This window comes from Globicephala melas, chromosome 3, assembly GCF_963455315.2.
Source record: "Globicephala melas chromosome 3, mGloMel1.2, whole genome shotgun sequence".
NCBI classification, from domain to species: Eukaryota; Metazoa; Chordata; class Mammalia; order Artiodactyla; family Delphinidae; genus Globicephala; species Globicephala melas.
The window spans coordinates 132,414,530-132,428,477 of NC_083316.1; the positions used below are offsets into that span (position 1 = coordinate 132,414,530).

A 13,948-nucleotide genomic window follows, 5' to 3' on the forward strand; every position below is an offset into this window, starting at 1 on the left:
AACTAAATGCACCAGTAATCCTGGATCAATCTTGAACCATAAAGAAGCAAACCAAAAAAAGTTACAAAATATATTATTGAGACAACTGATGAAATTTGAATAAGGTCTAAAATTAGGTAATAGTATTGTATCAATGTTAAATTTCATGATTTTGGTAATTGTACTATGGTTATACAAGTGTATATTCTACTTATTAGAAAGAAGTACTTAGGGGTAAAATTCTATTCTCAAATGGCTCAAAAAATCTATTTATCTATATCTATCTATCTCTCTAACTATCTATTTGGACAGAATGGTAAAGCAAATGTGTAAATTATCAACAATTGGTTCATCTATATGTGGGAGTTCTTTTACAGTATTTTACAACTTTTCTGTAAGTTCAAAATCATTTAAGGATAAAATTTTAAGTACTTATCAAGCTTAAGATACCAGGGTTGAAGAATGATAGCTAATGAAACCTTCTATTAACTCATTTGTGTTCTTATTAGTTCAAATGTGGTCAAGTTATTTGTTGCTGAAATTCTAATAGATTCTATAGTGAAGAACTATCATTTTCTGAAGAGTCTCTCAACCTGAGATTCATTTTGATCAAGTAGGTAAGAGAAGCCCCTCCCTCAGCTAACAGAAGTCATCACTTCCAAGAATACTCAAACTGTAATGAAATATATGAGATATGCTTTAAAAATAAAATTCTTTTATTATTTTACAGTCAACACCTTTAGAAAAAATTAGGTATTTATTTCAAATGATCAGTAGGCTGGGAAGTTTTCTTTTTGTTTTGGTTTTTTACTTTTAATCAGAATTTCTTCATTTATGATAGAAGGGGCACATTCAAACTTCCAACAGAGTATAAGGCCATAGGGAATGATGGAGCTTGGGGCAAAAAAAATGTATATTCCCCCTCTTGAAGATATTTTAATTCACTTTTAAAATGAAACACTACAGCATACAAACAAAACAGTCTGTGAACTCTATTTATTCTGCACTCTGTCAGTTTGCATTTCAGATATGGAATCGTAGCTAGAGAATTAAATGACTCATAAACAAGCAGCCAGATAGTTAGTTATTATATCTGGATATAACAAAAAAAAAACGGCCCAATATGATTACTTTTTTCCTAGAACTTAACATTGTCTAGATATCTGCATAAGAACTCAAAATTGTACCCCGGGAACATGATCATGGGTTGGTAAGTTGATTGGCTTCAGGTCTCCTGCCGTGGTTTGGGGACGTGACTTTGGGCAAGTTTCTTCACCAGGTTGGATCTCAGATCCCTTTGCCTTTAAACTGAAGGGTCAGGTAAGATGAAGGAAAGCTAATCGTGGCACTCTTGCTGACATTTCCTCCCTGTGCCTGAACTCAGGGCAGACATCACTCTTAGAGAGTGACATTCTTACTCCCTGAGCTCAGACTGGCCTCTATCTTTGCAACACACAGCTCCAGGAAGCCAGTACTGACAGATCAGAGCTGACACATAAGATGAAGCATGTTTGCCAGGCTTCAACTAAATAAGTTCTAAGAGCCCACTGAGTTGGAAAGTACCATCCAGTTGCATGTGTTCAAAAGCTCAGATGAAGTGAAGTAAGTCAGACAGAGAAAGAAATATCGTATGATATCACTCTTATGGGGAATCTAAAAAAATGGCACAAATGAACTTATTTACAGGACAGAAATTGAGTCACAGATGTAGGAAACTTATGGTTACCAAGGGGGAAAGTGTGGTATAAATTGGGAGATTGGGATTCACATATACACACTACTATATATAAAAGATAACTAATAAGAACCTACTGTATAGCACAGGGAACTCTATTTGGTGCTCTACAATGACCTATATGGGAATGGAGTCTAGAAGAGAGTAGATATATGTATATGTATGACTGACTCACTTTGCTGTACAGCAGAAACTAACACAACATTGTAAATCCAATTAATTTAGAACAATTTTTTTAAAAAAGCTCAGATGAATCCACTAATTCCCTTATTCGTGGCTACTCTCAAATAACCAAACAAGTTTGGTAAGTGGTGTTGCTTCCCCACCCAGAACTTCTCTCCCCCTGGGCTTATTAATTTCCACAACTGATTGTTAACTGATGATCATTCTATCTCCTCTAACCTAATAAGTGGACAGGGAGGCCAGGATATGGTTCAAGTGTTAACAACACTGAAAAACTTCAACCCTAAAAAATCACTCACATTCTTTTTTTTTTTTTACCACTTTTTAGTTGTTTTCTCACCAGACAACAAAATTATAAAAATAATGCTCCTGTTTGGACATGCTCCAGTTTGAAGAGCTCTACTTTAGAAGATACAGGGAGTAGGGGTAGTAAAAGAATATAAATTATTTCACTCCATTTCATTTCTCTTTCAAACTTATATGTTACACATTTAATTTCTGTATTAAAAGATAGATAAGGAAAGAAGGACCCATGTGAGAACATGCACATGATAAATAGTGCAAAAATTACGTTCCTTAGGAGTTTGCAGATCGCAAGAAGTGTATCTGACAGGTGTAACCCCTGAAAGATGTGGAGTTGGGGGCTACAGCATAGCAAACTAGGATTTTCTGGGGGGAGAGAGGGAGCCTGGTAATGTTTTTCCTGAAGTCCCTGGTATATGATAGTTACAGGCTCTTTATGGTGGTGATAAGAGCATGGACTCTGAAGCCAGACTGGCTGGGTTCACTTCTGGCTACACCTTACTAGCTCATTATTGACCTTGGGCAAGTCCCATAACCTGCTGATAACACTTTCTGACACATGATAGGTGAGCTACACATAAGCTAAATATTCTTTGGGTTCTCACCAGAGTATGGCTGGAGTTTTCCCCGCAGCAAACTTTGATAGAGTCCACTGACCAGAGATACGATGTCAGCCTAGCTACAGCTAATGCAAAAGAGACTAATCAGGGCATACTCAGGAAGCCAAAGTTCATATCGAGGCTGTCTTAATGGAAACTTTATGAAAAGTCAGTTAGCATCTTTGTATAACTTGGATAATTCTAGTTTAGCGCCATCAGTCATTAAAATTCCAAGAATGATACTACACTGCATTTATGTTAACACGTCATCTGTTGTTGCTTGCTTGAGTACGACATGCCACACATACAGATTAATGGGCAGCCAGGCAAGGAGCTGGACTGCTAGTTTCAAATGCTCAGAGGTATGAAGAAGAGCTTTCAGCACTACATATGTTAATGAAATCAAACTATAAAAATGACATTGAACCCATAGTGTACTTAGATTTGCTTTTCCCCATTATCCAAATCATTCCTTCACACTGCATTGGTTCCTAAAGGTGTCTGACATGAATTATTTCAGGTTAAGATCTATTCTTTGGTAGCAAAAATCAAGAAGTATCTTTACTTTCTTTTTTTATTTATACATTTAATCTATTATTCAAATTGCTTATAGAAAATTTGATTTTAAAACTTCTCCAGAGAAGAAATGAGACACTTATCCTGAGAAAATTAGCCAGAAATCTTAAGAAATTAAAACAGCTGTATGATAAAATCAGAAACACAAAATTAAACAATATCGTGTCACCACATTAACCCCGTGACACATTTTCCTTTTAAACCAACTTTGAAGCTCAATCTCAGCTTAGTTCGCTTTGTAAAAGTAGAAAATATGTGAATGTTTACCTTACTTTTAGCAGATTACATCCATTAAATTTTTTTTTTTTTTTTTTTTTGCGGTACGCGGGCCTCTCACTGTTATGTCCTCTCCCGTTGCGGAGCACAGGGTCCGGACGCGCAGGCTCAGCGGCCATGGCTCACGGCCCTAGCCGCTCCGCGGCATGTGGGATCCTCCCGGACCGGGGCACGAACCCGTGTCCCCTGCATCGGCAGGCGGACTCTCAAGCACTGCACCACCAGGGAAGCCCCATAAAAATTTTTTAGTTTTTTCAGCAAATAAATTTAGCATTCCTTTGACACGGAATAACAGGGATGCGTAAGGTTTTTCTACATTTGCATTTTTTACAAAGATAAACTAGCCTTGTGAGACACTGTCAATGTCATTTGTGCAAGAGCTTTTGTGCAGCTGGGAAAAAAATGTAATTATTTTGCAGAAGATCTTGAAAACCAGTCTTACAGAGGAAAATACTACAATTGTTTTAAAAGGATATTTGCTACACTTTCAAATTTATATTAAATTTTTATAGCTGCCCTAGCGTCATCCTGCTAATAACCACCCCACTGATTTACAAAATAGAGCAGAAGATAAATGTTTTCTAAAATTTTAATGTGGAAATTTTCCAACATGCACAGAAGTAGAGAGAAAAATATAATGAACCTCCATGTACCCCAAACCCAGCTTCAACAATTATCAACATTTCACCGATTCTGATTCATTTGTTCCAATTAAACATTTTATTACCTGGAAATGGTTCACGCTTTTGCTTTTGAGTTTGAAAGCATTGGTAGAAACAAAAAGAACAAAAAACTTTCTGGCATTCATTTTCTTTCGTAAGTAAATAATGACGTTTTTCAAAATGTCATTGATCTATGACTTTTTCCTGCTTTCAGGTGGTACAATAAGAGTATCAGCCGAGACAAAGCCGAGAAACTTCTTTTGGACACAGTAAGTCTCCTTAAACTGTCTTTTAACTTCAAATAAACTGAATTGTGTTACTTTTTTTCAGCCATGCTGTGGTTTGTGCTAATGCAGTGAGTTGACATATTGGATTCACAGTGGTGTCCATGTCTGGTAAAAGTATTCTGGGGGTTCACAGGGTTAGCATACATCAGTATAAGAAACCTGGAGAGGATCAAAGGCCTTGGTGTTCACGTGTGACCATGACCACAGCTTCCGTGGGTGGTCTTTCGGGCCGTGATGGCTGGCCCTGGGGAGCTGTGCTGCTGGTCTTCCTTGCCTGCGTCTCTGGCTGGGTCAGGAGTGCCTGTGCCTCAGATTCCGCCTGGTTGGGCTGTGTGTGGCTATAGAGGAAATACACCACTTGTTTTAACTCATTTTTCACGCAACCGTTCTTCTTGAGAGCCATACGGTGTCGGGAGCGGGACTGAGCTTACACAAGGGTGTCAGGATTAAGGGAGAGAAGGCATGGTGTGGTGAGGAAAGTACTGGGTCCTGGCCACTGCTCTGGCTCCAACTCAGTGTGTGACTTCGGAAACATCTCTTCTTCCTTCTGGGCCTCGGTTTCTCAATGAGTACAAGAGGAGTACTGGACTGAATCAGGGATGACAATTACCTAGACTCATACTGCCACTCTCTGCTCCTGGCCCTGTGGCCGACACAGTTGATCAGAGTCCATGGCTTTGGGATCCTTCTCAACACAGTGCTCCAGGAAGCTGCCATCAATTGACTGGCATGCAAGGTAAAACCTTCTCTTCCTGGATCAGAAGATCATTTGTGATTCTAAAACAGTGCCTCTCAAAGTACCCGTGGTGATGGACTACTTTTTGTGGTTGGTTTTTAATTCCCAATCTGTCACAGACTTACATTTTGTAAAATACAATAAAAATGAATTATCAGAAAAAATAAAAAGCAAAAATAAGAAGCAAAGACATAAAAAATGCAAGTCCAATTTTTTTATGAGTATTAGACATAAAATTACTCTGTCTGATTGCTATAAAAAGATTCTAAATGCTTACTCTCAATTTTTAGTAACAATTTGCTAACTGGCACCCATCCATACACCACACTTAAAGTAGCACAGAAAATTGCACATTTAGGGCCCTTGCAGAGAAACCCAATGCATGCAGGTATTGAGAGAAAGCTTTCTACAAGGAAATCAATCAATGTATCAGCGTATTTGCTTAGAGCAGTGGTTCGCAGGCCTGTCTGCACATTAAAATCACCTGGGAAACATTTTCAAAATACCAATGCCCAGGTCCCAGCCCAGATTCATTAAATCAAAATCTCTAGTGGGCTAGAGGGGTGGGATAGGGAGGGTGGGAGGGAGATGCAAGAGGGAGGGGATATGGGGATATATGTATATGTATAGCTGATTCACTTTGTTATACAGCAGAAACTAACACACCATTGTAAAGCAACTATACTCCAATAAAGATGTTAAAAAAGAAGAAAACCTCTAGTGGGTAGGGTCCAGGCATTAGTAATTTAGAGGAAAATCTCTCCAGGTGAATCTAATATTCAAATTATGTTAATGACCCGCGCCCAACACAAGCCTCACCAGTGAGACTAGTAAACAGTAGGCCTGGGTTGATGGAGGCATCAGTCTCTCCGTGCCAAAATGCTAGCCCTGTTCCTGCCATTTCATGTTCCTGCCATTTCCCAGTTATGGTTTGAAGGTATTTCCTATCTTTAAGAATCTTAAACTGCAAACCTCTCCTGGATGGAATGAAGCTGGAGTGACCAACTCATCCTGGTTTGCCTGGAACTGTTCCAGTTTTAAAACTGAGAGTCCTATGGCCCCAGAGCCCCCACACCTCAGTCCCAGACAAACTGGGACAGTTGATCACCCAAACCGGTAAGCATTACCAGTTTGGACAGTGGCTAGAGGTGAGCTTAGAGAAGGAGACCTGGGAAGATATCAGGTAGGGAATGAAAGTCTGCGATGGGAAGGTGGAGGGATGATGAATATTGTCAAAGAATAATCTAAAGGCATATAGTTGATTAATATACTATTTACTTTTGCACAAGGGAAACTGATGATAGATTGATTCATTCTATCAAAGGCAAACATATAATTTCTATAAGAGGAAATCGAGACGGGAGGAGAGCCCACAGTCATATTTTGGAGCAGTGAACTTTTTCTCCTTTGGTTAAGTTGCCAGTGAGTAGGCAGCTGGCAAAGAGGACAAGGTGAGATGCTCTGCCCTTGGGCAGTTTTGTTCTCATCAAAGAGGGCAAGTCCAGTTGTTTGTGGATTTTCCAAAAGACTATATGTGTTTACCAGTGACAGATGCAAAACAGGCAGTCTGTATGATGTCAGCCGTCTCCAGCATCTGTTGCCTTTATGACGTCTGCACCATTTCATTTATTAGGATTTCTCAGTATAAACTCACATACCTTACCATGTTGCTGAGCACAGATCTAAGCTATAGAGATACTTGAGACAAGGTCTTTGATCTCAATAAGCTTTAGACTCTATTGAGAAACAAGACAAACTCTGAAGAAACAGAGGATAATCTAAGAAAAACTGAGCATATGGAGCAGGCTTTCAGTGGCCTCAGAGTTCTGAGAATATTCTAGAAGAATTAGAAAGATTTCATGGAGGAAGAGGAATTAAGCTGAGTCATTACTAGACTCTGGTTTCTCCTTGGTTCCACCTCGACTCCACACTTAATTATTTCCTGTGGTTCCCAATATCACACATTAGAATCACTGGGAAATTTTTAAAACTACAGACTTCCAGACCCCAAGCCCAGACCTACAGAATCAGACTCTCCAGGGTTAGTTTGTGGGAATCTATATTTTTTCAAGTCAAACTTGTGATGCATATGTGGCCCACTCAGCACCTATGTTACTGGATAACATAATAAATTATTAAATTAACCAAAAAGAACTTATAATTAAATAAGAATTATACTGAGTTTAAACAAGTGCAGTTTTGTTATTTTCAATCCCACATTGGTTAATGAAGTATTGCCCATGGAACACCTAAAACAGCCCACATTAATGATTAGCAAAAGATGATTTCTATTTTATAGCAGTTCTTTGGAGACACAAATACTTGCTAGCGCAGTTGAAACATTCCTCCTTATTCATATTCTAGACTACTTCACCAAATCCTCTTTGCCTTCTTAGGTAATATAAGGGCAAACTTCAGTGGGTCCCTATATTGTATGATTTTTGAAACATCAGCTTTTCATCAGCTGTTTCAGGGGTGAATTTAGTGTGTCCTTATCTAACAATTATAGGACCCTTAAAAGATTGATTGATTCATTATTATTGACCAAAAATGGATTTATTTTATTTTTATTAATGAAATCTCCTGATATACTGCCCCATGCATATTTCTCCACTAGAATATAAACACTTTACCTTGTTCCTGCTGTACACAGGACCCCAGAACTGTACCTATGATAACGTAGCTGCTCAATGAATATTTATTGAGTGAATGAATACAGCAAATACTTAAGAAGTGTTTTTAAATTAACAAATATGCTGTAGGAGAAGCTGGCTAATCATGAGCATCATTGGGGAGCTTTTAAAAAATACAAATTCCAGTACTCCAGCCCTCACCAGTCAGAACCTTAGGAAGTGGTACCCAGGTGATTCTGGGTCTTACCCAAGTTTGGGAACCACAGAAAATATCTCCTATTGTGTCCTATCAGTTCTTCGGATAGCACCTCCTCTAAGAAACCACTCATGCTTTCCCTCCCACAAGCTGTGGAATGTGGGGTTTCCACACCTTTGAACCCTTGTGGTGCAACGTCATGTCATCTCCAGTGGCTTTGTTTTCAGCCTCAGACCTCAGCAGTCTCTCTTCTGTCGTAACACATTTAGGTAGAGGGTAAATTCCTTGTAAGCAGGTACTCTATACTTTACGGCATTGCATACGTTGGGTGGCCTGAATTTTGGGCAGAAGCCTTATCTAAGACATTGGTTTATCATATTTCCATGATTCTAAGATGTTATTAAAGATACGGTACTGACTCCATACCAGGATTTTTTCAAGAAAAGAAATGAACCACCTCCAGAATGAAGAGTGGCTATCTGTCAGAGACACTCTTAAATTATAATGCAGTGTGAACAAGCTATAGGTTATCAGTCCATCTTTTTCACAATAACCTACCCTGTGCAGCAAGATTATCTTCTGTAAGGTGCCCTTCAAATCATATGGACAGAAAGAAAGGAGTAAATTCCTAACAGTCAACATGTCTCAGATGAAAGCAGACAATGGCATTAATACTTCTAACAGATGGTATACCATAGCATCTAATGATAGTCCCAATAGTCCTTGTTCTGGTATTATATTCCAGGAACTGTTTTATATACTTTAATTCTCCCAACCATCTTGCAAAAGTCATTTTACAACTGAGAAAACTGAAGCTCCTACATTTAATCAGGAAACATCTGTATTGACAGAATTATAGACTGAGTTAGAATTCCTTTTAAAGAACATCTGGTCCATCCCCTTTGTGCTACAGGGGACTAAACTGAGTGTAAATCAGTGGCATAGCCTGGACTAGAGCAGGGACGCTTCTTCATAGACACACACACACACACACGCACACGCACACACACACATACACACATGCACGCACACACAGTTAGTAAGGGAATATATGAGTTAAGTTCTATTCTCCCATCCCTATACTTCTCATCCGTGTATTTTACCCCCTTGGCATGATTTTTTTTTTCTATTGTTACATCTTTATTTTTCTAGATAAAATAGTAAAAGGTAAAGTGAGACCTTGACTATATCCCGTGGGAACAAGCCCCCTCCCCGACCTACCCTGGCTGCGTTGCACAGATCAGTGCCCCTATGCATGGCGATGACAGGAGCAGAGACCCTTTAGACTCCACCGTTCTTGGTGGTTGTGACTTCCTCTGAGCCCCTTGCAGGAAGTAGGTGATAAGGCACATGCCGGATGCCTCCTTTTCCTCAGAACCCTGCGCTGCCTCAGCCCTAAACCAGAGTTTCCTGTCACCAGCACTAAATGCCACCTAGAGCAACTACAATGGAGGAAGAGCTCTGCCAGCCTCCCGCCCTCAGCAGAGCTGACTGAAAACTTTACCTCTACTTTGTCTGATGTCTTTGGATCAGTTTACTCTTGTTAACAGTTGGGCCCCTCTCTAATCACAAATTAAAAAATAATAATAATGGTTTCTTTGAAAGAATAAAACAACAAAACATTCTTGATTAAATAAAAGAGACATTACCACTCCCTTCTTCACAGATAGTGGATAAACTTGGGGTCTTTTTGGTCTATGTTTCTTCCCTTTAGAATAAGTTACATATGTAGATAATATCTGCCTCGACTAAAGTTTAGTTTCTTCCTGTCTTGAACTTAACCCATCACATTTCAGTGAGGCAAGAGCAAAAGCTTCGATATTTGGCAAAAGGGGAGGAATTTTGAAGACAAGTGATGGTACATGTAATACATGGATGAATATCACAAACATGATGTTGAGTAGAAGAAGCCAGACACAAATTCATTATTCACAACAGCCAAAGGTTGAAACAACCCCAATGGCCAGCAATTGATTAATAGATAAACAAAATGTGGTGTAATCCATACAACGGAATATTATGCAGCCATGAAAAGGAATGAAGTACTGATACATGCTACAACTTGATGAACCTTGTAAACAATATGCTAAGAGGAAGAATCCAGTCATAAGAGACCACATATTATATGATTTCATTTACATGAAATTTCTAGAATTGGCAAATCTATAGAGAAGTCATATTAGTGTGGCAGGGGTGCAAATGGTACTGAGGTGTCTTTTGGGAGTGATGAAATATTCTAAAATTATATTCTGGTGATGGTTATACAACTCTGTGGTTTTGATAAAAATCACTGATTTGTACACTTAAAAGAGGAGAATTTCAAGTTTTCTAAATTAGGCTTCAAAAGCTATTTTAAAATCTAATGAACTAATCTGGGAGTTTTTGGTGTCACATAGATCACCTTTACTTCAGAAACTGAATAAACTACTGACCCCAAAGGGGGGAAAATCTAATTTTTGGAAAATCAAGTTTTTTAAAAGGCCGATTTGCATGCAAAAGTTAGAAGGGTGTTTACTATTGCACTGGATAAACCGTTTACATTCATATCTGAGAAGACGAAAATAAGAATCTGGTTAGTTCTCTGTTGTCCTCACCATGTCCAAGGTCATGAACAGAGCACACTGTAGAGAATGTGGGAGGCTAACTATGGGCATAAGGTTGTACTATTGGTCCAGAAAGATTGACAACTCGTTTTCTTAAATTTCAAAAAATTCATGAAATACAAAATCATTAAAGTAAATTCTGTGTGTACAAAGACAGAATACTAGGACTGTCCTAGAGTACTATGACATCTTAGAAAAAGAAATGTAACAGCTTTCTGTATTTTCCTCAATTCTTTCCCCGCTTTCAGGCAACAGCTAGGGCAGCCCTAGCTCACGACCTTGAGAAAGGAAGGTCAAGGGTGGACAACAGAGACCTGAAGATTCAGGTCTCAGCTTCGAATTTCTTCCTTTCTTTTTCCAGTTTTAGTGAGACATACTTGACCCATAACATTGTATCATTTGAAGGTGTGCCACATAATGATTTGATTTATGTATATATTGTAAAATGATTAATACAATTTTAGTTAACATCCATCTCTATACATAGTTACAATTTTTTTTCTTGTGATGAGAACTCTTAAGATCTACTCTGAGCAACTTTCAAATGTACAATATGGTACTGTTAACTGCAGTCACCATGCTGTACATTACATCCCCAGAATATATCTTATAACTGGAAATGTGGACCTTTTGACCACCTTCATCCAACTCCCCTACCCTCTGCTTCCCTCAAATTTCAAAATAGACTCTTGAATCTCCCAGCAGGGAGAAGAAGAGTTTGGGGAGTCTCACAAAGTTGTTGTGGTAACCTCTAAGTTTGGCAAGAATGCACAATGATGTAAGGGCCAACCGTCCCCCCCCCCAAATTCCCCTCTGCGGGTTTAGGGCCAAGTCAGAGGAAGCAGGTTACGTGTCTACATGAGGATGAACTTTCTAACTATTAGTGCTCTTTCAGACGACAGGGACTACTCTTCAGGACTGTTATAAATAAGAAATGCATTTTCAGTTGAGTCAGTGGAGACCAAATCTGGATGTCCATAAGCCTTTTAAAAGTTCAGGTCCCAGGGCCTCAGTCCTGGAGATTCCAAGTGTGTAGGTATGGGGAGGCAGTGGGAGGGGGGGGAGCATGGTAAACTGCTCGTAGTCGTCGTTTTGTTTTGTCTTGTTCTGTGCTTTAGATTCTTCAAGTGATTGTGATTACCAGCAGTTTGGGGCACAGGGGTTTAGGGAGTTAGGCCAGAGCAGTGGTTCCCAACCAGGGGTGATTTTGTCCCCCAGGGAACATGTGACAATGTCTGGCAGCCAGTTGATAGAGGCCAGGGATGCTGCTAAACATCCTATGATGACAGGGCAGCCCCCATGACAAAGAATTACTGCCCCCCCAATCGTCTATAGTACTGAGGTTGGGATAACCCTGGGCTAGAGAACCTTTCTAGGTTCTTCTAAAAGGTCTTTTCTAACCCTGAAATTCTAGGATGCAAACAATTAGCATGGCCATCTGTGTATTATTTGTATGTGTAGAGGACCCACCTTTGGGATTAGGGGGTGGAAGAGCTTCTAAACTGTGTATATTTTGCTCCATATACAACAAGTGTATGCCCACCACACGAGGTTCCTCTCTCTCTGGCTTTCACTTATGGCCCTTAGTGTGTCTAAGTTAAGCAAACCATAGCAACAGATTTTGCAAATATCACCAGCACAGATTGACAGGTGGGTAGGAACAGAGCCTTAGACACAAAGTACTCAAAAAACAGTGTTAAGACTTTCAAGTTCCTACCAGGACTGAAAAAACTGGTCTCCCTGTTTGTTAGTACTTATTTCATCAGCACTGGCAAAATTGTCAGTGGGGTGAAGGGTATATGTGGGGGCCTTCCCCTTCTCTCCACTTCCCTCATGCAACCAGCAGCTTCGTTTTCTTTCTCCTTTTGCCCTGCAGCAAAATCAGCACTTGAGAAAGGGCCTACAAAATATATTCCCATTAAGAAACTGATGAAGCTTCCAAGACAGAAGTTTTGTGCCCTTGTGGGGAACAGAGAAATGGCTTCTAACGTTTGTTGAATGGAGGTACCACGGACTAGTAGAATGAGCAAAGGTTTTGCTCACCTGCCACATTCAAGGTTCAAATCCCAGGTCTGCCACCTATATTCGTAGGTCGTGAGAGAGTCACTTCAACTCTGCAGCACTCAGTATCCTCATCAGGAAATTGAAGATAATAACATCTAGACTGCAATGTTGTGGTGAGGGCTGGGCAATATCTGTAATGAGCTCCAAGAGGGCAGAGCTTGTGTCTGTTTGCCTCCGTTTACTGTTTATGTCATCACTAGAATAGTCTTGGAACCACGGTAGGAGCTCAAGAAATGTCTCTGGAATGAATGAATGAAACAGTAGCCTTTATAGCTGAAAGGCTGCTCTGTGCCAAGCTGGCCTACAGTATTTCCTCCTTTCACAGGCAAGAAAGTGAAGCTGGATGCATGAGCCTGGTTTCCTGGGATCGCTGATTTTCCATTCTTTCTAACCCTTCCAGGGCAAAGAAGGAGCCTTCATGGTACGAGATTCCAGGACTCCAGGGACATACACTGTGTCTGTTTTCACCAAGGCCATCGTAAGGTATGGTGCTAACTCAGCAAAGTGGGGAGAGACAGTCCTGAGGTGGGTGAGTGATGACCCACACACAGGAATGTCAGACAGTGCAAGAGATAGAGGAGTCTCTAAAAATACTGTGTTTTCCTGATCCCTCTGAGAAAACCAAGGCTAGGGAGATTAAAAACATAACTGAAGTCACTTACCTAGAAAGTGACAGAGCTAGGGCCGGATGCCAGGTTGACTTCCCAGTTGGCATCCCTGATTGCAAAGCCCTAAAGAAATAAATACCTGGTCCTGTATTTGATGCATTTATAATTTAATCCAAAGAATAACAGAAAAGATACGTTTGACTGCAAGCGAGAAAATATGAATTCTAGTTCTGGCTCTGCTAATAAAACTATCCACCATTTACTGAGTCCTTACTACATGCCAGAACCTTACAGATCCTTTCACTGGGGGCTGGTCACCTGGGTACCCTCTGCCTAGCACAGAGCAAAATTCCAGACTCCCAGGAGAAAAGCAAGCATTGAGCATAAGCCACATTGTTTATACAAACAATTTAGGTGTAGGGAGCCATCCTTATCAGTTAGAGAATGGCGAGAGCCCTCCTGAAATCTAAGTTCTCAGAAGCCAGCCAAGGCCCAATCTTGCAAGCAG

General features: G+C 39.9%; 1 protein-coding gene across 1 annotated transcript in view; it reads left to right on the top strand.

Moving 5' to 3' along the window:
- Positions 1–13,948, top strand: part of ITK (IL2 inducible T cell kinase) — a 71,053-nt gene that overhangs the window by 38,767 nt on the left and 18,338 nt on the right. The window contains exons 8-9 of the mRNA XM_030834241.2: positions 4,528–4,582; positions 13,233–13,315. Coding sequence (XP_030690101.2) covers positions 4,528–4,582; positions 13,233–13,315 — 138 coding nt within the window. The remainder of the gene's footprint in view (positions 1–4,527; positions 4,583–13,232; positions 13,316–13,948) is intronic.